Source organism: Coregonus lavaretus (assembly GCF_964263955.1).
Source record: "Coregonus lavaretus genome assembly, chromosome: 22".
NCBI classification, from domain to species: Eukaryota; Metazoa; Chordata; class Actinopteri; order Salmoniformes; family Salmonidae; genus Coregonus; species Coregonus lavaretus.
In genome coordinates, this window is record NC_140009.1 from 37147062 (window position 1) to 37174932 (window position 27871).

General features: G+C 42.0%; 2 protein-coding genes across 2 annotated transcripts in view; one reads left to right on the plus strand and one right to left on the minus strand.

The window, feature by feature from the left end:
- The window catches only part of LOC311150091 (intermediate filament protein ON3-like), a 409178-nt gene that overhangs the window by 142226 nt on the left and 239081 nt on the right, over positions 1-27871 (minus strand). The window lies entirely within an intron of this gene.
- Positions 1143-27324, plus strand: LOC311150099 (LHFPL tetraspan subfamily member 3 protein-like). Its single transcript, XM_084187379.1, has 4 exons — positions 1143-2255; positions 23449-23688; positions 24742-24770; positions 24994-27324. Exons 1-4 carry the CDS (start codon positions 1850-1852, stop codon positions 25051-25053), a joined length of 735 nt encoding a protein of 244 aa, XP_084043505.1. The 5' UTR covers positions 1143-1849; the 3' UTR covers positions 25054-27324.

Sequence of the window (27871 nt, forward strand, 5' to 3'; positions counted from 1 at the left end):
ACATTTTTTATTTATTTTTATGAGATCCCAGAGTAGCCACAGACAAACGTAAATACTCACACAAAAATAGGTCACAGATAACTCAAGGATAAACATGCACATACATAATAGCACTGACACTCTAGACAGAAACCTGAGCACAGCACACACAAATGTACCAAACCCATATACATACAGACAATAACTCATATTCGATGCTGTTAAATGTTTTATGGTGCACAGTGGCACAGAAACACAAGTGGGTGTTGCAGTTGCATCTCTCGGTGCATGCTAAGCACAAAAGTAGTAACAACCTCTGTAAAGGATGAAGGCATCCCACCACTCTATGTGTCATGTCCTTAAATCAACTGCTGCGCTGCATGCCTCTCTCACACTGGCTGTGCTGCTTCACACTGGAAGCTTCCCTGCTATTCCCCTGTGTGTGTGTGTGTGTGTGTGTGTGTGTGTGTGTGTGTGTGTGTGTGTGTGTGTGTGTGTGTGTGTGTGTGTGTGTGTGTGTGTGTGTGTGTGTGTGTGTGTGTGTGTGTGTGTGTGTGTGTAGGGTGCAGTGGAACTCCATTGGCTATGTCCTGTTTGTTTGTTAAACCATGTGGATAAAATGTGTGTGCTGTCTCAGAAGGGGGAGCCTCTGAGCAATTTTAGACATTCTAGGCTTTTCCTAATGCAGAGATTCTAATTATTGTGTGATTGTCTTATCAACCTCTGAAGCAGGTCTCCATTCATAAAACAGTGTGTAGGCCTACTGAGGCATGATCTCTTGACCTAGATATTCATGAACATGTTAGTGCCAGATTACTTTTCATTAGCGAGTAATCGATTTGAGAGAAGACAACTATTCAATCACCAACACGATTAAAACAACATTCAATTCAATCACTTCCCATATTACTTGCTGATGGACAGTTGATAGGGATCAGTTGATAGGGATCATCTTTAGTGGGATCATCTTTAGAAAATAAACATTCTGTCTTCTGTGTGTAGGCCTATGTCTTATCAAAATGGCTAACCTAAATCTGCATACAAACAATCGTTATAATTATAGTAAAAGAATAAGGAGGGGAGACCATTTTTCTTTCAAATCTCTGTTAGTTATTGTTCGGTACGTGAACGCGCCGCCATCAACAGTGCTCAGCGTCTTCTGAGAGCGCGCGAGGGATACACGGAGAGACAGGACGACGAGGGGAGAGGCAGGAAGAGGGCGTGAGACAAATAGGGAAAATCACAATAATGGAGTGGCGGCGGTGGAGGTCGGTTTCGCGAGTTCGGACTGGTCATAGTTGACGTTTAATTTTATCAAAATTGGATGTAAATTATCTTTAGGGACTGTGCACCGATATCTCCAGCTCAAAGAAGCCCTCCACGGATGCCTCAGATGCTACACGTAAACGGGGGATCCACCGCTGGCACTAGGCAACGGCTTATCATTTCTGGTGGGCTTGGATGAGAATACTAAAGGACATATTTTTAAGGTAGCATTAGTTGAGGAGATTGCGAAACCGTTTTTCTGTGAAATATCCTATTTCGGACTCCACTTCTCTTTTCTTAGGAACGATGTTGAATTACTTGCCTTTGTAAGTTATTCATTAACAGTATTATACATACGTGTATCTATTCAACAATGTGTAGGCTTGTAGGTTCGCAGGTTGAATCTACAATGATTAGGTAGCCAAAATAAATAAACAAAGGCTAGTCAATAATAATAATAATAATAAATCAACGTATTTTCTTAATGGATTTATTCTGAATAGCTACACTGCTATCACATTTACAAGCACAGCTTTGACAACCGGAGACGCGCAAAGACTGAGTGAGTCATTAAAATAACGAAAAGAAAGCTATAGTGGAAAACATGTTGCCTTCACAAGAAGCCGCCAAGATTTACCATGATAACTACATGCGGAACTCCCGTGCAATCGGGGTACTCTGGGCGATATTCACCATATGCTTTGCCATCATCAACGTGGTGGTCTTCATTCAGCCCTACTGGATCGGGGACAGTGTGAGCACGCCGCAAGTGGGTTACTTCGGCTTGTTCCACCAGTGCGTTGGAAGAGGACCTCCCAACCGAGAGCTCACCTGCACGGGCAGCTTCGCCGAGTTCAGCTCCCTCCCCTCCGGCGCCTTCAAAGCGGCCTCGGTCTTTGTGTTTCTGTCCATGGTGCTGATTCTGGGCTGCATCGCCTGCATGGCGCTCTTCTTCTTCTGCAACACCGCTACCGTCTACAAGACCTGTGCCTGGATGCAGCTCCTATGTGGTAAGTAAAACCAATGGCAACTCAGTTACACAATATTGTTTCAGTACATGAGTATATTAGGTAATATGATTTTCACTGGTATGTCACAGACGACTGAAAACACATGGATCTGCAACACTGGTTACAAGTTACATGCAAACAACCATGTCAAAGAAATTGCAACATGCTGCTTAGGGCTGTTGCTATTGCTAAGGATGATAGGTTAGATCTAGAGGCAGACTAGATTCACCTTGCTACAAAATCATTTTGACTCCACATTTCTACACAGATTCCAAACTCTCCTGGCTTACTGGGAGTGGAAGTTGGATGTCTTCATGTCATTTTCCAATCAGTCATGAGTCATGGAACTGTGGAAGGAAGACAGATATCCTATAGGCTGCCACACTGACCCACAAATCAGTCAAAAAAACAGCCAACACACTACAAAATGCCTCCTTGTGTTGGGTGGATGCATTCCTTCAACCATGACCTAACCATATAGAGAGCTGCCCTCCTGATAAATAGAAGAAACAGGTAGTCTATGGAACTTAATTCACTCACTCCCACACAGATCTATACCTCAAGGACCTCCCAGAACGGATTATAACTTCATCAATGCAGGTCGTTCCATTTAATTTCAGCAAGACACCCACCATCTCAGATCGTTTTGAAATGGTTTATGTAGTTAGAAAAATATAAGATACGCATTCCTGCAACATTATTTTGTTGAAAGACAATTTGAACTCTGAGAAATGTAGCTAATTGATTGCACCCAAATTGGACATTTCAATTTGTAGGATTCATACAGTGCCTTCAGAAAGTTTTCACTCCCCTTGACTTTTTATACATTTGTTGTGTTACAGCCTGAACTGAAAATGGATTACATTTAGATTTCATGTCACTGACACAATACCCCATAATGTCAAAATTGAATTCTGTTTTTAGAAATGTTTACAAATTAAGTACAGATGAAAAGCTGAAATGTCTTGAGTCAATAAGTATTCAACCTTTTTGTTATGGCAAGCCTAAATAAGTTCAGGAATAAAAATGTGCTTAACAAGTCACATAATAAGTTGCATGGACTCACTCTGTGTACAATAATAGTGTTTAACATGACTTTTAAATTACTACCCCATCTCTGTGCCCCACACATACAAACATCTGTAAGGTCCCTCAGTTGAGCAGTGAATTTGAAGCACAGGTTCAACCACAAAGACCAGGGAGGTTTTCTAATGGTTCGCAAAGAAGAACACCTATTGGTAGATGGAAAAATAAAAATTAAAAAACAGCAGACATTGAATTTCCCTTTGAGCATGGTGCAGTTATTAATTACACTTTGGATGGTGTATCAATACACCCAGTCATTACTGTCACGACTTCCGTCGAGGCTGCCTCCCCTCCTTGTTCGGGCAGGTTTCGGCGTTCGGCGTCACCGGCTTAATAGCTACTGCCGATCCATTTATCATCACTCCATTTGTCTTGTCTTCAATCACACACACCTGGTCCTTATTCCGTCATTAGTCATGGTATAAGTGTTCCCTCTGTTTCCTTGTCTGTGTGGGTGATTGTTTATTGTGGAGGTTTGTGATGCTCGTGTATTGTGTATCGACAGGAGTATTTTCCCGTGTACCTTGTTTTTCCAGTGTGCCTGTTTTGTGCCCGGGAGTGTGTTTGACGCATTTCTGCGTAAACCTGTATTTTGCGGATTAAAGCCTGTTATTCTGTGATTTACCCTCCTGCGCCTGAGTTCTTCAACACCACCTCATCACAATTACAAATGATACAGGCACCCTTCCTAACTCAGTTGCCGGAGAGGAAGGAAACCGCTCAGGGTTTTCACCATGAGGCCAATGGTGATTTAAAACAGTTACAGAGTTTAATGGCTGTGATAGGACATAACTGAGGATAGATCAACAACATTGTAGTTACTTCACAATACAAATATAAATTACAGATTGAAAAGAAGGAAGTCTGTACAGAATAAAACATATTCCAAAACATGGATCCTTTTTACAATAAGGCACTAAAGTAATACTGCAAAACATTTGGCAAATAAATTACATTTTGCTGAATACAAAGCGTTATATTTGGGGCAAATCCAACACAACACATCACTGAGTCCCACTCTTCATATTTTCAAGCATGGTGGTGTCTGCATCATGTTATGGGAATGCTTGTCATCGGCAAGGACTCTGAAGTTATTTTGGATAAAAATAAACTGAATAAAGCTAAGCACAGGCAAAATCCTAGAGAAACACTTGGTTCAGTCTGCTTTCCAACAGACACTGGGAGACAAATTCAATTTTCAGCAGGACAACTACCTAAAACAAAAGGCCAAATATACACTGGAGTTGCTTACCAAGATGTAATTTAATGTTCCTGAGTGGCATAGTTACAGTTTTTACCTAAATCTGCAAATACACTGGCTCAAAAAAATTAAGGGAACACTAAAATAACACATCCTAGATCTGAATGAATGAAATAATCTTATTAAATACTTTTTTCTTTACATAGTTGAATGTGCTGACAACAAAATCACACAAAAATTATCAATGGAAATCAAATTTATCAACCCATGGAGGTCTGGATTTGGAGTCACCCTCAAAATTAAAGTGGAAAACCACACTACAGGCTGATCCAACTTTGATGTAATGTCCTTAAAACAAGTCAAAATGAGGCTCAGTAGTGTGTGTGGCCTCCACGTGCCTGTATGACCTCCCTACAACGCCTGGGCATGCTCCTGATGAGGTGGCGGATGTTCTCCTGAGGGATCTCCTCCCAGACCTGGACTAAAGCATCCGCCAACTCCTGGACAGTCTGTGGTGCAACGTGGCGTTGGTGGATGGAGCGAGACATGATGTCCCAGATGTGCTCAATTGGATTCAGGTCTGGGGAACGGGCGGGCCAGTCCATAGCATCAATGCCTTCCTCTTGCAGGAACTGCTGACACACTCCAGCCACATGAGGTCTAGCATTGTCTTGCATTAGGAGGAACCCAGGGCCAACCGCACCAGCATATGGTCTCACAAGGGGTCTGAGGATCTCATCACGGTACCTAATGGCAGTCAGGCTACCTCTGGCGAGCACATGGAGGGCTGTGCGGCCCCCCAAAGAAATGCCACCCCACACCATGACTGACCCACCGCCAAACCGGTCATGCTGGAGGATGTTGCAGGCAGCAGAACGTTCTCCACGGCGTCTCCAGACTCTGTCACGTCTGTCACATGTGCTCAGTGTGCACCTGCTTTCATCTGTGAAGAGCACAGGGCGCCAGTGGCGAATTTGCCAATCTTGGTGTTCTCTGGCAAATGCCAAACGTCCTGCACGGTGTTGGGCTGTAAGCACAACCCCCACCTGTGGACGTCGGTCCCTCATACCACCCTCATGGAGTCTGTTTCTGACCGTTTGAGCAGACACATGCACATTTGTGGCTTGCTGGAGGTCATTTTGCAGGGCTCTGGCAGTGCTCCTCCTGCTCCTCCTTGCACAAAGGCAGAGGTAGCAGTCCTGCTGCTGGGTTGTTGCCCTCCTATGGCCTCCTCCACGTCTCCTGATGTACTGGCCTGTCTCCTGGTAGCGCCTCCATGCTCTGGACACTACGCTGACAGACACAGCAAACCTTCTTGCCACAGCTTGCATTGATGTGCCATCCTGGATGAGCTGCACTACCGGAGCCACTTGTGTGGGTTGTAGACTCCGTCTCATGCTACCACTAGAGTGAAAGCACCGCCAGCATTCAAAAGTGACCAAAACATCAGCCAGGAAGCCTAGGAACTGAGAAGTGGTCTGTGGTCACCACCTGCAAAACCAGTCCTTTATTGGGGGTGTCTTGCTAATTGCCTATAATTTCCACCTGTTGTCTATCCATTTGCACAACAGCATGTGAAATTTATTGTCAATCAGTGTTGCATCCTAAGTGGACAGTTTGATTTCACAGAAGTGTGATTGACTTGGAGTTACATTGTGTTGTTCCCTTTTTTTTTTTGAGCAGTGTATATGGCAAGACTTAAAAATGGCTGTCAAGCAATGATCAACAACCAAGTTTGAATAATTTTTTTAAGAATAATGGACAAATATGGTACAACCCAGGAGTGCAAATCACTTACAGACTTAATCAGAATGATTCACAGCTGTTATAGCTGCCAAAGTTGATTCTAACATGTATTGAAAAAAAAATATCTTCCACTTTGACATTACAGAGTATTTTGTGTAAATCATTGACAAAAAATGACTATTCAAGTAATTTTAATCCCACTTTGTAACAGAACAGAATGTGGAAAAAGTCAAGGGGTGTGAATACTTTCTGAAGGCACTGTATAATATTCATTAAATATAATACCCAACATCCGATTTGGACCAAACCACATCTTAATAATGAATAAGACGGTGTTTCTATATGAAACGGTTTTGTTATATTTCAGTCTTCTGTGAGGTATATAAAGTGTAATATTGGGATGCAAACTCAACATTTAATACATTTCAACTCTATATCTGACATGGTACAGGTGTCTTCTTTTTTAAGCCCATAACCATGTGTGTGAGGTGTATACTTTTGTTACAAAGTAGATTTGTTTAAGACTACCAAGAAACACTGTGTCGTAAAAATTTTGAAAAGCATAATTTGCTTTGTCATTACGGAGTATTGTGTGTAGGCCAGTGACAAAACAAATGCTCAATTAAATCCATTTAAATTCATTCTGTAAGACAACAAAATGTGGAAAAAGTCAAGGGGTGTGAATACTTTCTGAGAGCTGTCATTTGTTGGACTATTCGAGAAGATTTGGGTTAAAACATTCAGTAGCTAAGAGAAGGACAAACTGAATTGCTTTCATGGAGGACTGGCTTGACTTGTGAGAATGACCACACAATGTATTTTCATCATGAGCAAAAGCTATTGGTTTTCTATACAAAGTTGAAAAAAAATGTTGTGATTCATTTAATAAACACAAGAGACCAGAAGAATGTATACAATTGTGTGGCAGTAACAGCCGGAAGAGCAGCATATGTGACTCGTTTCAGGAAACTAGCTGTTTGTCGCGCGTCACTACTTCACAGGAGAGCCATTTGAATGTAAACTTTAAAAAAAATTAAAAATTCTGATTTTTTTTGGCAGAAATGCCTTCTGGAACATGTGAACTTTCATGTGCCTTAATAACAAACGTGTATGCCATCTGTAAATATGAATAAATAAATACAATTACGAGCCTAGTTGGTTTAGCCACAGAAAAAGACAGCAACCTTCCCGCTAGCCAAGATTGGCTGAGATAATGAGTGGGCTGGACATGCCGAGAGATGAGTTCGGATTGGTCTGCCATGTAGCACGCTTCTGTCTATTACATGAGCTGGTTAGTATGTGTAGATAATCCTTTCTAAAGAGGCTTTTTTTGAAAGATATCACGTAGTAGAACTGCATAAGTGTTGCTCTCCACTTTCTGGAGGACCGAGTTTTGAAATCAGTGGAATTAGAGTATGAGGCTAAGGAGATGGAGAAATGTCTGGCGTTTGATTGCAAATATGCAGACAGAGTCGAAAAGAGAACACACAGAAGGCTGTTGTATAAAACAACTGTCTCCGGATTATATATTCAAACGAAGGCAACCATGGCATCCATGACAGAGAAAGAGAAGCATCCATCCATGTATATGGGTAAAATAGTCTAGCTAACTACATTTTCAGATATGACACATTTAGTCAGAAAGTCGTTTTCATTTCAAGTTAAAGTGTACTGTTAGCTAGCTAGCTGACATTAGCTGGCTGGCTCGCTAGCTAACGTTACGTGTCTGAGATCTGTGTAGTTATATTATTAATATCGCAGATCCATTTGCATTGCTAGGTATAGGTTGGTTAGCTACCTGTAGATTCATGCAGGGTAGTAACGTTATGAGTTGGGATTATGGTTCATTGTTTAGCTAGCTAGCTACATGTAAAAACAAAAGACTCCACTATGCATGTAACCATTTCAATAGAATGTTCATGATGTCACTGCGACAACTGTCAATAGACGTAGCTGGTAAATTCACTCTGGCTATGTACTCCAATTTCAGAGCACTCTCGTCTGAGTGTGACAGAGCACAGAATAACTGGCGAATTTATGAACGCTCAACACCCGTTGAATATGGCCGATGTCAGTAAACGTTGGCAAAAAGGCGTAATTCAATTGTTGCCAGCAGCACAGTTGCAGTCACCAACGCTCTGGATAACATAAAAACAGCCTAACCAGCTCTGCTAGGGTGAGTAAAAGTTGTGAGCTGTTCTCTCATTTGTTAATGGAAGTATCTAGCAAGCTAGCCAACATTAGCCAGTTATCTTGGGTGCTTCACTGCTGTTGTTAGGTTAGACTCCAAGATGGCATAGTAGTGCGGTCGTGTATTATGTTGTGTCCTCGTGTAAATAGCCTGTTTTTTTAGTTTTTTTGTATTTTTCGTATATATTTCTCTATCTCACTTTCCATCCTTAGCTAAATATACTTTCCTGCAACCCGCCTCACCCAATGTGGAACGGATTCTATTATTTCTTCATACCTTTTATCAAGAACCCACGGCTGAAACTAGCCAGCTAGCCAGCTAACTAACTACTTGCTATTAGCTATTGCTATTAGCCACCGTTAGCGGTCTTCACCACTGTCCGTGGCCTGCACTACCTACCAGCCAGCTCTAGCCTGGACGATTATCGGCCAGTCTGCTGTAGCAGCCTACAAATTGCTCCCAGACTTACCTATTGCTGTTCACTGGACCTTATGATCACTCAGCTACACATCTGATGCCCGCTGGACTGTTCCTTTACACGGTACCCCATCCTGTTTATCTGTTTAGCCTCAGCCCAAACTTTCATCGCCATTACCAGTTGTTGTCTTAGCCCTCTCGAATAACACCTGTGAACAGCCTATTGCTGTTTGGGTTAGTTGTTATTGTACTATTTCACTGTAAAGCCCCCAGTCCCGCTCAATCTGCCTCAGATAGCTTATTTGTCCCACCCCCCATACACGCGGAGACTGGCTCAATCGGTACCTCCAGTGATGCTATCTCTTTCATCGTTACCCAATGCTTAGGTGTACCTCGACTGTACTCATATCCTTCCATATCCTTGTCTGTACATAATGCCCTGAATCTACTCTACAACGCCCGGAAATCTGCCCCGTTTATTCTCTGTACCCAAAGCACTAGAAGACCAGTTCTTAAAGCCTTTAGCCGTATACTTATTCTATTCCTCCTCTGTTCCTCTGGTGATGTAGAGGTTAACCCAGGCCCTGTAGCCCCCGGTATCACTCCTACTCCCCAGGCGCTATCATTTGTTGACTTCTGTAACCGTAAAAGCCTTGGTTTCTTGCATGTTAACATCAGAAGCCTCCTCCCCAAGTTTGAGTTATTCTCTGCGTTAGCACACTCTGCCAACCCTGATGTTCTAGCAGTGTCTGAATCCTGGCTTAGAAAGGCCACCAAAAATTCAGAAGTTTCCATTCCGAACTACAACATTTTCCGTCTAGGTAGAACTGCCAAAGGGGGCGGAGTTGCAATCTACTGTAGAGATAGCCTGCAGAGTTCTTCCATACTATCCAGGTCTGTGCCCAAAGAGTTTGAGCTTCTACTTCTAAAAATCCACCTTTCCAGAAATAAGTATCTCACTGTCGCCGCTTGCTATAGACCTCCTCAGCCCCCAGTTGTGCCCTGGATACCATATGTGAATTGCTTGCCACCCATCTATCCTCAGAGTTCGTACTGCTTGGTGACCTAAACTGGGATATGCTTAACACCCCGGCCGTCCTACAATCTAAACTAGATGCCCTCAATCTCACACAAATTATCAAGGAACCTACAAAGGTACATCCCTAAATCCATAAACATGGGCACCCTCATAGATATCATCCTGACTAATGTACCCTCTAAATACACCTCCGCTGTCTTCAACCAGGATCTCAGCGATCACTGCCTCATTGCCTGCGTCCAAAATGGGTCCGCGGTCAAACGACCACCCCTCATCACTGTCAAACACTCCCTAAAACACTTCAGCGAGCAGGCCTTTCTAATTGACCTGGCCCGGGTATCCTGGATGGATATTGACCTCATTCCATCAGTAGAGGATGCCTGGATGTTCTTCAAAAGTGCTTTCCTCTCCATCTTAAATAAGCATGCACCATTCAAAAAATTCAGAACTAAGAACAGATATAGCCCCTGGTTCACCCCAGACTTGACTGCCCTTGACCAGCACAAAAACATCCTGTGGCGTACTGCATTAGCATCGAACAGCCCCCGCAATATGCAACTTTTCAGGGAAGTCAGGAACCAATATACACAATCAGTTAGGAAAGCAAAGGCTAGCTTTTTCAAACAGAAATATGCATCCTGTAGCACTAACTCCAAAAAGTTTTGGGACACTTATAAATAAAAGCACCTCCTCCCAGCTACCCACTGCACTGAGGCTAGGAAACACTGTCACCACCGATAATCTACGATGATCGAGAAATTTCAATAAGCATTTTGCTATGGCTGCCCATGCTTTCCACCTGGCTACCCCTACCCCGGCCACCAGCTCTGCACCCTCCGCTGCAACTTACCCATGCCCCCCTGCTTCTCCTTGACCCAAATTCAGACAGCTGATGTCCTGAAAGAGCTGCAAAATCTGGACCCCTACAAATCAGCTGGGCTAGACAATCTGGACCTATTCTTTCTAAAATTCTTTCTAAAATTAGCAGCCGAAATTGTCGCAACCCCTATTACTAGCCTGTTCAACCTCTCTTTCGTATCGTCTGAGATCCCCAGAGATTGGAAAGCTGCCGCGGTCCTCCCCCTCTTCAAAGGGGGTGACACTCTAGATCCAAACTGTTACAGACCTATATCCATCCTACCCTGCCTTTCGAAAGTATTTGAAGGCCAAGTAAACAGATCACCGACCACTTCGAATCCCACCGTACCTTCTCCGCTATACAATCTGGTTTCCGAGCTGGTCATGGGTGCACCTCAGCCACTAAACGATCCTAAACGATATAATAACTGTGATTGATAAAAGACAGTACTGTGCAGCCGTCTTCATCAACCTGTCCAAGGCTTTTGACTCTGTCAATCACTGCATTCTTATTGGCAGACTAAATAGCCTTGGTTTCTCAACTGACTGCCTCGCCTGGTTCACCAACTACTTTTCAGATAGAGTTCAATGTGTCAAATCGGAGGGCTTGTTGTCTGGACCTCTGGCAGTCTCTATGGGGGTGCCACAGGGTTTAATTCTCGGGCCGACTCTACTCTCTGTGTATATCAATGATGTCGCTCTTGCTGCTGGTGACTCACAGATCCACCTCTATGCAGACGACACCATTTTGTATACATCTTGCCCTTCATTGGACACTGTGTTAATAAACCTCCAAATGAGCTTCAATGCCATACAACACTCCTTCTGTGGCCTCCAACTGCTCTTAAGCGCTAGTAGAACTAAATGAATGCTCTTCAATCGAACGCTGCTTGCACCCGCCCGCCCGACTAGAATCACTACTCTCGGCGGGTCAGACTTAGAATATGTGGACAACTACAAATACCTAGGTGTCTGGTTAGACCGTAAACTCTCCTTCCAGACTCACATTAATCTCCAATCCAAAGCTAAATTTAGAATTGGCTTCTTGTTTCGTAACAAAGCCTCCTTCACTCATGCTGCCAAACATGCCCTCGTAAAACGGACTATCCTACCGATCCTTGACTTCGCCGATGTCATTTACAAAATAGCTTCCAACACTCAACTCAGCAAATTGGATGTAGTCTATCACAGTGCCATCCGTTTTGTCACCAAAGCCCCATATACTACCCACCATTGTGACCTGTACGCTCTCGTTGGCTGGCCCTCACTACATATTCGTCGCCAAACCCACTGGCTCCAGGTCATCTATAAATCACTTCTAGGCAAATCCCCGCCTTATTTTAGCTCATTGGTCACCATAGCAACACCCACCCGTAGTATGCGCTCCAGCAGGTATATCTCACTGGTCATCCCCAAAGCCAACACCTCCTTTGGCCGCCATTCCTTCCAGTTCTCTGCTGCAAATGACTGGAACGAACTACAAATATCTCTGAAGCTGGAGACACTTATCTCCCTCATTAACTTTAAGCATCAATTGTCAGAGCAGCTTACCGATCACTGTACCTGTACACAGCCCATCTGTAATTAGCCCACCCAACTACCTCATCCCCATATTGTTATTTACATTGTTATTTATTTTGCACATTTTCACCCCAGTATCTCTATTTGCACATCATCTTCTGCACATCTATCACTCCAGTGTTAATACTAAATTGTAATTATTTTTGCACTATGGCCTATTTGCCTTACCTCCATGACTTACTACATTTGCACACACTGTATATAGATTTTCTATTTTCTATTGTGTTATTGACTGTACATTTTTGTTTATTCCATATGTAACGCTGTGTTGTTGTTTTTATCGCACTGCTTTGCTTTATCTTGGCCAGGTCGCAGTTGTAAATGAGAACTTGTTCTCAACTGGCTTACCTGGTTAAATAAAAAAATTATATAGTGTACGAAAAATCCTGGTACTTTCACACTAATTTATGGGGGGAAATGCAAGCGACTTCAATGGCTAATTTCTTTGAAAAAAAACATCACACAATTCACTGAGAATACATGACATAGTATTAATCATTGTTAAGAAAATGTTTGGTCCAAATCGGATGTCAGGTACTATATTTATTGAATATTATATGAATCCTATAAATTGAAATGGTCAATTTGGGTGCAATCAATAAGCTTCATTTTTCAAAGTTCAAGTAAACATTCAACATAATAATGTGTCAGGGATGCAAATCTTATCTGTGTCTAACTACACTAACAATTTCAGAACAATCTGAGATGGTGGTTGTCGAAAACCTCTTTCTTGTGCTTTTTGAGGTGGAACGAATCTTGCGATACGCACAAACGTGTGGGAGTAAGATTACCTCAACAGTCAGCAGACTGAGAGCAGAAAAATATCAGCAGTTCTTTCTGTTTGTATTGTTTTTTTCATCTGTCCACTCTCCTTTCTGATCTGCAGAGTCAGTTTGTTTGGTTGGTTGGAAGAATGTTCACCAATCAGCAAGATGGAGGAACAGAAAATCCATGAAATAATATTGCCATACTCTTAGGATGCCAGGACACTCACTATGCATTCTTATGAAAAGAGACAAAAACATGCATGCAGCTATCAATGCTGTTATTCATCCAGAAGTGCACACATAAAGCATTTTCCCCTGTTTATTTTTATTTAACCTTTATTTAACTAGGCAAGTCAGTTAAGAACAAATTCTTATTTACAATGACGGCCTACACCGGCCAAACCCGGACGACGCTGGGCCAATTGTGCGCCGCCTTATGGGCAACCATCTACAGTGCCTTCAGAAAGTAATCACACCCCTTAACTTTTTCCACATTTTGTTGTGTTACAAAGTGGGATTAAAATGGATTTAATTGTCCTTTTTTTGTCAACGATCTACACAAAAATCTCTGTAATGTGAAAGTGGAAGACATTATAAAAAATACAACTAATATACCTTGACCCCCGGAGTCAATACGATAGAATCACCTTTGGCAGAGCTTTTCACATCTAGATTGTGAAACATTTGCCCATTATTATTTTCAAAGTTCTTCAAGCTCTGTCAAATTGGTTGTTGATCATTGCTAGACAGCCATTTTCAGGTCTTGCCATAGATTTTCAAGCAGATTTAAGTCAAAACAGTAAGTCGGCCACTCAGGAACATTCACTGTCTTGGTAAACAACTTCATGTGGACTTGTGTTTTAGGTTATTGTCCCGCTGAAAGGGGAATTAATATCCCAGTGTTTGGTGGAAAGCAGACTGAACCAGGTTTTACTCTAGGATTTTGTCTGTCCATTCTGCTTCTTTTTTATCCTGAAAAACTCCCCAGTCCTTAACGATTACAAGAATACCCATAACATGATGCAGCCACCACTGTGTTTGAAAATATGGAGTGATACTCAGTAATGTGTTGTATTGGATTTGACCCAAGCATAACACTTTGTATTCAGGACAAAAAGTAAATTGCTTTGCCACATTTGTTGCAGTATTACTTTAGTGTCTTGTTGCAAACAGGATGCATGTTTTGGAATATTTGTATTCTGTACAGGCTTCCTTCTTTTCACTCTGTCAATTAGGGTTTAGTATTGTGGAGTAACTACAATGTTGTATATCCATCCTCAGTTTTCTCCTATCACAGCCATTCAACTCTGTAACTGTTTTAAAGTCACCATTGGTCTCATGGTGAAATTCCTGAACAGTTTCCTTCCTCTCCGGCGACTGAGTTAGGAAGGATGCCTGTATATTTGTAGTGACTGGGTGTATTGATACACCATCCAAAGTATAATTAATAACTTTACCATGCTCAAAGGGATATTTAATGTCTACGTTTTTTTACCCATCTACCAATAGGTGCTCATCTGTGCTAGGCATGGGAAAACCTCCCTGGTCTTTGTGATTGAATCTGTGTTTAAAATTCACTGCTCGACTGAGGGACCTTACAGATAATTGTATGTGTGGGGTACAGAGATGAGGTAGTCATAAAAAAAAATCATGTTAAACACTATTATTGCACACATAGTGAGTCCATGCAACTTATTATGTGACTTGTTATTGCACATTTTTACACCTGAACGTATTTAGGCTTGCTATAACAAAGGGGTTGAATACCTATTGATTCAATACATTTCAGCTTTTAATTTTTTTATTAATTTGTAAAAAATTTGAAATACCTAATTCCACTTTGACATTATGGGATATTGTGTGTAGGCCAGTGACCAAAAATCTCAATTTAATCCATTTTAAATTCAGGCTGTAACACGACAAAATGTGGAAAAGGTCAAGGGGTGTGAATACTTTCTGAAGGCACTGTATGTGTTTGCAATTGAGGCCCTTTCCCATTCCCAGTGGCTAATGGATCAGCTCCAACTCGGTACAGGGTATAGCCTTGTGATGAGGCTGCCTCTGCTGCCCTGTGTACAGGTGAGAGGCCTGATAGTGTTGGCTATGGGTCTAATGCTCTCACCACTGAGGAGATGATAGTTTAATCAGCTGCTGTATCCTGGGCTGTGGCATAGTGCCGTGGCAGAGCGTGGTGCCAACAGCGGGCCGGGCCCGGGAAGAGGACAAAATGGACCAGCTGCTCCTCTCAGTGCCCATGACCTTCCTCATGGGGAGTACCATCATGGTTCTCCTCTTCAGTCAGGAGAGCTCAGTGTTATATGTTGTACTGTATATACAAAACCATAAACTGAAAAAGGAATACACATCTTTTCTCTGTCTTTCTCATTGAGTTTATAGAGGCTTGCGAAAGTATTTCCCCCCCTTGGCATTTTTCCTATTTTGTTGCCTTACAACCTGATTTTTGGGGGGTTTGTAGCATTTGATTTACACAACATGCCTACCACTTTGTAATATTTTTATTGTGAAACAAACAAGAAAAAAGACAAGACTTGAGCGTGCTTAACTATTCAATACTTTGTAGAGCCACCTTTTGCAGCAATTACAGCTGCATGTCTCTTGGGGTATGTCTCTATAAGCTTGGCACATCTAGCCACTGGGATTTTTGCCCATTCTTCAAGGCAAAACTGCTCCAGCTCCTTCAAGTTGGATGGGTTCCACTGGTGTACAGCAATCTTTAAGTCATACCACAGATTCTCAATTGGAATGAGGTCTGGGCTTTGACTAGGCCATTCCAAGACATTTAAATGTTTCCCCTTAAACCACTCAAGTGCTGCTTTAGCAGTATGCTTAGGGTCATTGTCCTTCTGGAAGGTGAACCTCTGTCCCAGTCTCAAATCTCTGGAAGACTGAAACAGGTTTCCCTCAAGAATTTCCCTGTATTTAGCACCATCCATCATTCCTTCAATTCTGACTAGTTTCCCAGTCCCTGCCGATGAAAAACATCCCCACAGCATGATACTGCCACCACCATGCTTCACTGTGGGGATGGTGTTCTCGGGGTGATGAGAGGTGTTGAGTTTGCGCCAGACGTAGCGTTTTTCTTGATGGCCAAAAAGCTAAATTTTAGTCTCATCTGACCAGAGTACCTTCTTCCATATGTTTGGGGAGTCTCCCACATGCCTTTTGGCGAACACCAAACGTGTTTGCTTATTTTCATCTTTAAGCAATGCCTTTTTTCTGGCCACTCTTCCGTAAAGCCCAGCTTTGTGGAGTGTATGGCTTAAAGTGGTCCTATTGACAGATACTCCAATCTCCGCTGTGGAGCTTTACAGCTCCTTCAGGGTTATCTTTGTTATTTTTATTGCCTCTCTGATTAATGCCTTCCTTGCCTGGTCTGTGAGTTTTGATGGGCGGCCCTCTCTTGGCAGGTTTGTTGTGGTGCCATATTTTTTCCATTTTTAATAATGTATTTAATGGTGCTCCGTGGGATGGTCAAAGTTTCTGATATTTTTTTTATAACCCAACCCTGATCTGTACTTCTCCACAACTTTGTCCTTGACTTGTTTGGATAGCTCCTTGGTCTTCATGGTGCCGCTTGCTTGGTGGTGCCCCTTGCCTAGTGGTGTTGCAGACTCAGGGGCATTTCAGAACAGGAGTATATACAGTTGAAGTCGGAAGTTTACATACACCTTAGCCAAATACATTTAAACTCAGTTTTTCACCATTTCTGACATTTAATCCTAGTAAAATTCCCTGTCTTAGGTCAGTTAGGATCACCACTTTATTTTAAGAATGTGAAATGTCAGAATAATAGTAGAGAGAATGATTTATTTCAGCTTTTATTTCTTTCATGATATTCCCAGTGGGTCAGAAGTTTACATACACTCAATTAGTATTTGGTAGCATTGCCTTTAAATTGTTTAACTTGGGTCAAACATTTTGGGTTGCCTTCCACAAGCTTCCCACAAGAAGTTGGGTGAATTTTGGCCCATTCCTCCTGACAGAGCTGGTGTAACTGAGTCAGGTTTGTAGGCCTCCTTGCTCGCACACGCTTTTTCAGTTCTGCCTACACATTTTCTATAGGATTGAGGTCAGGGCTTTGTGACAGCCACTCCAATACCTTGACTTTGTTGTCCTTAAGCCATTTTGCCACGACTTTGGAAGTATGCTTGGGGTCATTGTCCATTTGGAAGACCCATTTGCGACCAAGCTTTAACTTCCTGACTGATGTCTTGAGATGTCGCTTCAATATATCCACATCATTTTCCTTCTTCATGATGCCATCTACAGTGGGGAAAAAAAGTATTTAGTCAGCCACCAATTGTGCAAGTTCTCCCACTTAAAAAGATGAGAGAGGCCTGTAATTTTCATCACAGGTACACGTCAACTATGACAGACAAATTGAGAAAAAAAAACCGGAAAAGCCCAGGTGGAATCGGTAAGTTCAGCCCCTCTTGAAGTCCTTTCGCTGGTGCCCTGCAACTATGTTAGACAGAAGGAGGAGAAATCAATCACACACTCCATGCCAAACACATCGAGAGAGGGATGGATAGCATACTGACCGAAATTGAAAAAAACAAAAGGCCATACAAATGTATACGATAGCTGGTCTCCCAGAAATAAAATATATGCTAAATGTATGTGTCCCCCAAAAATAATAGCACATAACTTACAAGAGGATAGCCTGATTTCTACTGGCCAGTGGTTTCTAACTCTACACCCCATCTCCCATAGGTCCTCCATCATCTCATCTCTCCACTCATGTCCTGACCCTGTCTCCCTGAAATATTAAACAGAACTAAGTATGACACTGCCTGGCGTTCTGCTCCACTCTACTCAGTGTACAACTAGCTACTCCTGCAGCAGAATACCATATTTCTTTTAAAGAGACATTTCACACAAAAACTATCTTTTGGTATTTTCTTAATTATTCTACTGTTGATACGGTCCCAAAATGTTTTGCATGTCAGCAGTCAAGTTATCAAGATATTGGACTTTTAAGAGAAGCAAAGTGTCATTGGCCACATCATCATGATGATGCAAAATGCATCATATGATGCAGAAAATACCAAAATATAGTTTTTGAGTGAAATGTCTCTTTAAGCTCTTCTACTGTTTCTGTCCCTGAGCAAGGTCCTGAGGCTGAGAGGCTGACAAAATGAAGCAGCAGATTCTACAGGAAGTGTACATTGTAGTATTTTATTGATCACATGAGGCCAGACAATATACAGGTGATTATCCAACTTTAAGGCAAAGGTAGCAGAGCTGTAAATATAATAGCAGGAACAAGCTTTAGTGCTGTATATTACTGAATGGTACCAACAAGCATTCATGGTTTCATTTTTAAGTTGACCTCTAATCAGATAGAAAACAAGTTCAAGCGTTGACACAATGGAGAGTGGAACAGAATGAAACCAAATGCGGATCTGCTTCCACATACCCTGGATGAGATGAGAAGCTCTGAACCAACATAACTTGTTGTACAATGGGATTCCCTTCACCCGTGGCCATGCTTTTGAGCACTAGGCTACCAACATGGCACTGAGCCACTGCGTTTGATAGCCCACGTGTACCTCTCTTTCTCTCCATCTCTCCATCTCTCTCTCTCTCTCTCTCTCTCTCTCTCTCTCTCTCTCTCTCTCTCTCTCTCTCTCTCTCTCTCTCTCTCTCTCTCTCTCTCTCTCTCTCTCTCTCTCTCTCTCTCTCTCTCTCTCTCTCTCTCTCTCTCTCTCTCTCTCTCTGTGTGTCTCTGTGGTGTTTGATGTATGTCAGCCTCATGTGTGAGATGTTATATAACAGGAGAGGCAGCTCATTATGATGATCTTATTCCTCTGGTCCCCTTCAGGGAGATGGCTTCCTCACTTTAATACCCCCATTCATTCAGTACCAGCAGGGGTGTTTTGTTTTTCCCTGTGTTAACATGTTTTTTTTGTTCTACCTGTGTTACTGTAAAAGTGTTCTTTGTTTCTCTACAGTAATGTATGCAGTGTGTGTATGTGTGTATGTGTGTGTGTGTGTGTGTGTGTGTGTGTGTGTGTGTGTGTGTGTGTGTGTGTGTGTGTGTGTGTGTGTGTGTGTGTGCGCGAGCGTGTGTGCATGCGTGTGTGTGTGTGTGTGCATGGTTGCCGAATTGATGAGGAGGATTCCATTTCGTTTACAAGTTGGCCCCTTTTTTGCTGTTTGTGAAAAAATAAATTGCGTTGTGTTTCTGTGTTTGTGTCTGTGTTAGTGTATGTGTTTGTGTATGTGTTTGTGTATGTGTTTGTGTATGCGCGAGTATGCTCGTGCGCGATTGTGTGTGGATAAGTGCATGTACGTGCAAGTGTTTTCCATAAGCTTGCAAAAGGAGGTGTAACACGTCGATAAACAGAAGTAGAAATAAAGGAGAGAGTCTATCCCGGGAGATCCCATGCTTTCTCTTTGCCCTGAGATTTCTGCCCAGGCTTCCCTGAAATGCACATGTTTTAATTATCAGACGCAAATAAATAATTCCAAAGTCAACGGGGCCCTACTAAAAATAATCTGCCGAGTGAATAATGTATTCTTTTTGACCCATATTTGCATTGTCCCTCCTGAGAGAGAGAGAGAGAGAGAGAGAGAGAGAGAGAGAGAGAGAGAGAGAGAGAGAGAGAGAGAGAGAGAGACGGAGAGAGAGATTGGAATAAAAATGAGAGGATTCACTTGCTCAGGCTTTATAATCATTCTGGAGGCTTTTCCTTAGCTTCACTGAAAACCATTCTCAAAAAGCAGGGAGGGAAAATAACTCAGTTCCTGATAGTTTCTTAAGGGGTGATTGTGAGTAGCTAAAACAGAGGGAGTTGTGGTTTCGGGTGTGTCAGTGAATAGTTAGGGTAACCTTATATTGCCCACCCTGACTTTTCCCACCCTGCTGGGTACCCAGGGGACTGGAGCTGGGCACTTGACAGCATATGTGTTGCGACTTTGACTTGGAACGGTGGAGAGCTGGGCACAGAGGTGTTTGAATGAGTTGACACCTCAGGTCCAGACTTAGGAGCCACTTTGAAAAAAGGGAACGCCAGTCAAGTGGAGCAACAGACGGACCAATAATGAAACAGATTGCCCTCTCAGCGTTGATTTAAGGGATGCCAAGGTTTGGGGCTGGCCAGTGGCAGAGGATAGATGATTTATTGCATTACGTTGGTCTGCGAGATCACACAGATGATACAGACCCAAACCACTGTGTCTCCACTGCTGAAAACCTCACACTCTCAGGAGTTAGTTACGTTTTCATTACAGTTTCTTAAAAGTAACTTGTGAGTATGAACTGAAAAAGCACCCACAATCATAAAGTTCCAAATGGGTTTTAACAGTGTAATAATGCTGTAATCCAGAGTGATTTAGAAGTTGTAACTCAACTGTAACTCAACCACCCCATGTGAGTCTGTCTGGTCCCGTGTAGCTCAGTTGGTAGAGCATGGCGCTTGCAACGCCAGGATTGTGGGTTCGATTCCCACGGGGGGCCAGTATGAAAATGTATTCACTCACTAACTGTAAGTCGCTCTGGATAAAAGTGTCTGCTAAAATGACAAAAAAATTAAATATGTATTTTGACAGTGTGTTTGTCCATTCAGAGAAAATAACACAGAAAGCGAAGAGAAAACAACAATGCCAAAGTCTGACAAAAGGGTATCAGAACTGGGCTTCTAGCCTGATTGCCAAATCACAAAAATACATTTGATAGTAATTGAATTACCCTCTTGGAGAGGAATAGAAACAGCTGTCCTTTTCCCCCTTAGAGGTGTTTCTCTATTGTCTCCTTAATTAAAACTGTACTAAGGTCATTGACACCGACAGGGCAGACTGTATTTTCATATGACCTCCTGCCTTTCATATGACCTCCTGCCTTTCATATGACCTCCGGCCTTTCAATTGACCTCCGGCCTTTCAATTGACCTCCGGCCCTTCTTCTCCTTTTCTGCATTTCCCCTGCCTCAGGAAGAGACGTAGAGAGAGATAATTTGTGTTCTGAGTGACATTGTAGCATGTTTTAAAAGCTCATTTCAAAGCATATGGTATACATTTGAGATTATTCAATTACAGCACTTGACAGACTGTTTGACACTTTCATTTGACTTATTGTAGCTCTGGGGCCACACAACATTGCGTTTGAATGGTTAAGAGAAGAAACCACTCCAGAGTAATTATGATCAAATGGGGCCTAGAGCTCTCATCATGATAATATGACTAGATGTATAAAGTGCAGCACATATTTTATTTACTAACAGTTTAAACACATGCCCACAACATAAGGCTAGCCATAATCTACACATTCTTTACTTCCAGAATTTTTTTTGGGTTTTGCAATTCTCACTTAGGCCTTTTCAGCCTCGTGGCCCTTTGTACTCCAGGATATTTTGAATGATCCAGATCTGGCTTGCCAACATTACTGCCCTCAAATGTCAAAGGGCATCAAGCTGATGGGTGTGAGAATAAACCCCATGGTGTTGCTAGGCCCACAGCTCCCAGAGCTCGTAGTGACATTCTTCGTTACACAGCGTGAGCTGCTTCAAATTCTCACATCTCAACTGAACTGCCCAGGTCCACTACACATGGTAGCATACAGACACTAAAGGCTCCAAATTTTTCCTTTGAATTGGGGTCTTTTGGAGTTTATTATTTAGTCGTGAAAGTAAGCGATGAGATGCAAGGAGGTGAAAAGAGAGAGAGAGAGGAAAGAGAGGGAGAACAGGAATGTGAGAGAGAGTGAGAGAGAGAGAGAGAGAGAGAGAGAGAGAGAGAGAGAGAGAGAGAGAGAGAGAGAGAGAGAGAGAGAGAGAGAGTGGGAACTAAAAGTGGGCCAGCTCTACCGCTATACTCTGTAGCTCTGTCTCCTCCTCGCTCCTCTCCCTGGCTGCTGCCTTTGAAGTTCTCTGTACAAGTTCAGAAATATCTTATGAGGGGGGAGAAACAGAGGGGAAAAGAAGAGAAAAGACAACTTCAAAGCGCTTGGATTTTGTTTCTCAGAACAAGATATTTGTGGTGCAATGATTTTCAACCTGGGGGGCAGATAAATAAAAGGGGGGTGAGTGGGCCTGAAGGCCAGCAGGCCAGCCAGGAGGGGGAGGGATATAGCACACACTGCTGAGTGTTACTCACCAAACCTCAGGGGAAGCTTTACAGGGCTGACTGAGGAGGAGAAAGACCCTTCCAATAGAATTGTGTGGGGGGGTAAAGGGTAAATTAGCATTTCTACATTTAGCTGGAAGATGAAAAGTTATTATTAGAGCGTTTCAGGCTCATGTCTTTTCATCCTAGTGCATGTGTCTATGTTAGCAGTTGCATAATGCCATCGTTATCAACTGGACTGTCTGAGCTCAGCGTCGTTGATGGATGAGCTGTTTGGTGTTTGGGAATAATGGGAAGCCGTGTGTTTGGCGCTGCTCAGCAGTATTGGGTATATCATCTGGGAGGCCGTCTTACAAGCTCATTAATATGGGATCAGCAGAGGGGTTGCAGTGAGCTCAGCAGCAGCGAGGCAGATGTGGTGGACTCAGGCACTCCGGGACAGAAGAATGAGAGAGAGTTGGGGACTCAGAGAGACCCAGAGTCCCAGAGCTGAAAGATAAACAGCAGCAGGAACATCAGCAGAAAATACCCTCTTCCATCTCACCAACCCCCTGAGAGCCAGGCACAGGGATCTTACTTACTCTCTCACTCAAAGAAAAGTGACTCATGACTTCTATGTGATTTTCCATGCCAATGCTAATGTCTCCTTTATGTCTCTAAAACATTATTGCAATTACAGCAATTATGGTTGCATTTTGTTATCCAACACACATAGCCTACACTGTATTTGGACCATAGAGATCACAACGTTGTATCTGTGCCAAGTATGGCATCTGTGAAAGCATGGACAGTGCCATTGAGGCTATCTCCATTTTAAAGTAGTTCAAAAAAGTGTAAAGCTAATATCTGCAGTGCTGGAGTCTGGAACCAAATCTTGTGTCATTCATTTATTGTGGCCAATAGATGGCGGTCATATAGCTTAAAGCCATTTACAAACTAGGCAAACCAATTTGAAGAAGACAATGCTCTGATCATTGGCTGATCACGCCTAACCCATAGGAATCGCCACTCAGTTGACTACTTTAAAATGGTGGAAACCCTCAATGGTAATGTCCATGCAAAAAACACTTATTTACATGTAATGATCTCTATACATCTCTATGATTTATACTGGTCTTTTGATGACAATGTAATAAACGTTTACCTTTTGAATCATGCATCCATGTTTTTCATAGACTATAGCTCCTAAACATCCTCTCTCTCTTCTCTCTCTCCCCCAGCTGTATGCCTAGTGTTGGGCTGTATAATCTTTCCAGACGGCTGGGATGCAGAGGTGGTGCGGGACCTGTGTGGGGAGGAGACGGGGAAGTATACCCTGGGTAACTGCTCTGTCCGCTGGTCTTACATCCTTGCTATTATCGGCATCCTGGACGCCCTGATCCTCTCCTTCCTGGCCTTCGTCCTGGGAAACAGACAGAACAACATGTTCCTGGAGGAACATAAGGCTGACAACAATAAAGGTGAGGGATGGATTAGACCAAGACAAGTCTGCGTCTGAAATGACACCATTTTCTCCTTACAGTGCACTTATTTTAACCAGGACCCATTGGGTTCTGGTTAAAAGTAGTTATGTCGGGAATAGGGTGCCATTTCAGACGCACACAAGCAATAACCAAAACCCATCATATCTATAATTAATCAACATGTACGTTGGTTTCCAAAGTCAGATAGATTTTCCTGTATACAAATTAGATAGATTGCATAACATGCTCTGAGGGTTGACATGATTTCAGAATTATAAAATAATACATCTGATATTGTTATTCAGTCTATCAGTGTAATTTATTGCACTCACCATGGAACTGCATGAATGAGGGTAGGAATGTCCACCAAAGTCTGTTCTCACTGTTTGCACAGGATTGCCTCAGACCTGTCTGTTCATATTGAGTTATCAGAACGGAGAGACGTTCGTTCAGGGGACCTTTGAAGAGCTTGATGTCAGAACCTAATTTGAAGTGTTCTAACTCACTGTCGTCTTATGACAGAAAAGTAATAGAGCCCTCATTAAAAAAAATTTTTTTTTAGTCATTTAGCAGACGCTCTTATCCAGAGCGACTTACAGGCGCAATTTGGGTTAAGTGCCTTGCTCAAGGGCACATCAACAGATTTTTCACCTAGTTGGCTCGGGGATTAGAACCAGCAACCTTTCAGTTACTGTCACAACACTCTTAACCACTAAGCTACCTGCCGCCAACTCATGAAGATGTTAACTGTCTGATCAGAGGATTACACTGTTTGGTAGGGAAATGCCAAAGTATCATGATTTCTTTATACTACTATACTCTCTATAGTGGTTTCCATGGTTACTCACCAGATTTCAGTGGGATATGGCAGTATCTATATATCATCTGCAGTGTCTCTCTCACCACTCATCTGATTAACCCTGCACTAACTCACTGATAGAGATTATACTGTGTGTAATATTGTATGTGCTGTACAGAGCTGCAACAAAATATTTACAGTATACATTTTTTACATTCAGTTTACAACAATATTTTACTTTGTTCTCGCAGATTTTGCTGTGTCCGGGGTAAGTGACTTCGTAAGTGAACAGTACACAGTGTCATGGCTTTGTGCACGGTGCAGTTATTGTCTAAATTGATCAGTGTGTTTGTCGCATTAGTCCTGTCTTGTATAATATGTGTTTGGCTGAATAAGTTCAAAGCACTGTATTGTTGTGTATTGTAAAACATTGCTATATAATTGTTATTATTTCAATATCCTTACATGATGTGCTGTTGTGATACTTTTTTTCTTGCCCTTAGATTGAGGTCCGGGACAGAAGAAGCGACCCAAGGTATGTTGGAGTCCAGCGGTTGTACTGATGGGATCTTTGCCATGGATGACCCCCTCTCCTCTACTCCCTGTCATCCAGTCATCAGGCTATATGTGCAGACCACATGTATAGATGTAGGATCTTAATTTGAGCCAGTTTGCTACAGCAGGGAAATAATCCTGCAGCAACAGGAAATGTGAATTATTATGTGGATAATAAATAATGGACATTTTTGTAGGGGTTGATCCATTTTTCGTAAGGGAAAATCAAGTCTGAAATTTCAGTGGAAATAACAAACTTCAGAAGTCTTTTTAAACCTCAGATACACTACAAGTTTAACATTTCCTATATTACAAGAAAGTTCTCCTGCAACAAGGTGATCAAATTAAGAGCCTACATCTGTACAGCATTCTGTATTATAAAACTGGGAAAAAACATATTTTACAAAGGCGCTATGATGTTGTAAAGTGCATTAACACTACTTTTAAAAAAAAAGACAATATTTGTAAATATTGTGTGCCCAAAAGGAACTATATTTTGCAGCTTTACAGAAATCGACATCTCTGGGAATCAATGTACTGTACATACAATGTAATGTATAAAGTATATTGGTACTGGTACATTGGGCAAAGAAACAAGATCACCCAACAATGAAAATGTTGTTCAGTGTATTTCTACCCTTTGCATAACGATTTGAGTACAAAAGGTGGAATAAAGTAGAACAAAACAAATATTTTGTAACTATTTTAGATACCCTATAAAACTAAGCTTTTGGTGTTTCTTTTTGAAGGTATTTACTGTAAACAATGACAATTTGAAAATCATTTTTGAAATGATTAAACTGAAACAGGATAGATTAAAGAAATTATCCAGTAGATAGATGACAGGAAAACGTGATATTTGGCATTAATCTCTCAGAAGGAAGCCCTGTATGCTGCATTCTCCTCGGGCTCCTCAGCACTGAGACACTCGGGCCCAAGGTCTCCACCACACCGTCCAAACAGGCACATTGCAGTGACCAACACACACTGTGCCAGGCTGCCAGCCCAGATGGGCTTTCAGTGGGCCTGTGTGTAATTAACCTTAAAACCCCACAATGGGAAAAGTATCCTGGTAAAAATCTATGTAAAATCAGCATTTCTACTAACTTTTAAAAGGAACATTTTCAAATGGCATCTAGTGAAGAACTACACATTTGTACTTATTGTCCATCATCTTTGCTACACTGTACACAGTTATTGTAAATTAAGAAGCTAAATATATGTTTTTAGGTGGCAGATGATTCTCAGGAAGCTGTACTGTACTGTAAGACAGTAATTACTGTACACTGAATCAAACACTACTGTTCCTCCAGAATAGAGCCTTGGGTCTGATGGGACACTTCAAGATTTCAAGCATAGCTTTTGTGACCCAATGAGCACACATACCTTAACCTAATGAGCACACTACTGTACCTTTAGGTGCATGTTGGATTCTATAATACAGATGGGATACATAACCAGTGACTCTAATTGTTTTATTCTGGCTCCAAAGTAAGGCTGAGCTCTGAGTCATGTCTTTGTCCCATCACTCAACTCAGTGAATTACAGGCAGCTAACAGAGTCAGGGAGAAGAGTTCTAGAAGCTTCTACAGACACTCACAAAAAGAGACACTGGGGATAGATACAGTATTACAGATATATAGCATCTAAAAATATTTTTAGATATCAAGATTGTAGATATTGGTCTCAATCAGTTTGTACTTTTCAAAGTATCTTACCCACAGAAATGTTGACAAAATATGTTGCCATCATTTGAAAAATGTATCAATGATAACCGGTGGAATTGTTTTGTATATTGAAGTATAATACTGTATATGTGATTGTTGAGTATTTCTGCTCACATTTTAGTTGTATGTGTTATTGAATGAAGCAGTAATGTAATGTGAGATTTTCACTGAAAATGTGATGATGATCATTCAGTCACTCACTTTGTAAAATGTCTTAATCCCAAGAAGGCAACACTTATTGATAGAGTGCTGGTCCAACAACAAAAACAACAACAACATCAACAACAACATCAAATAAGAGTTTCCCATTTTCTAATGAGTGTCCAATGATATAAATGTGTCAAAATTCTGTATCCTTTTCTGAATATACAGTGCATTCAGACCCCTTTACTTTTTCCACTTTTTTTTTTACGTTACATCCTTATTCTAAAGTGGATTTAATTGTTTTTCGCCTCATCAATCTACATACAATACCCCATAATGACAAAGCAAAAACAGGTTTTTAGACATTTTTGCAAATGTATTAAAAATAAAAACGGAAATATGACATTTACATAAGTATTCAGACCCTTTACTCAGTGCTTTGTTGAAGCACCTTTAACAGTGATTACTGCCTTGAGTCTTCTTGGGTATGACGCTACAAGCTTGGCACACCTGTATTTGGGGAGTTTCTCCCATTCTGCTCTGCAGATCCTTTCAAGCTCTATCAGGTTGGATGGGGAGCATCGCCGCACAGCTATTTTCAGGTCCCTCCAGAGATGTTCGATCGTGTTCAAGTCTGGGCTCTGGCTGGGCCACTCAAGGACATTCAGAGACTTGTCCCGAATCAACTCCTGCGTTGTCTTGGCTGTGTGCTTAGGGTCGTTGTCCTGTTGGAAGGTGAACCTCCGCCCCAGTCTGAGGTCCTGAACGCTCTGGAGCAGGTTTTCATCAAGCATCTCTCTGTACTTTGCTCTGTTCATCTTTCCCTCGATTCTGACTAGTTTCCCAGTCCCTGCTGTTGAAAAACATCCCCACAGCATGATGCTGCCACCACTATGCTTCACCGTAGGGATGGTGCCAGGTTTCCTCCAGACATGACGCTTGGCATTCAGGCCAA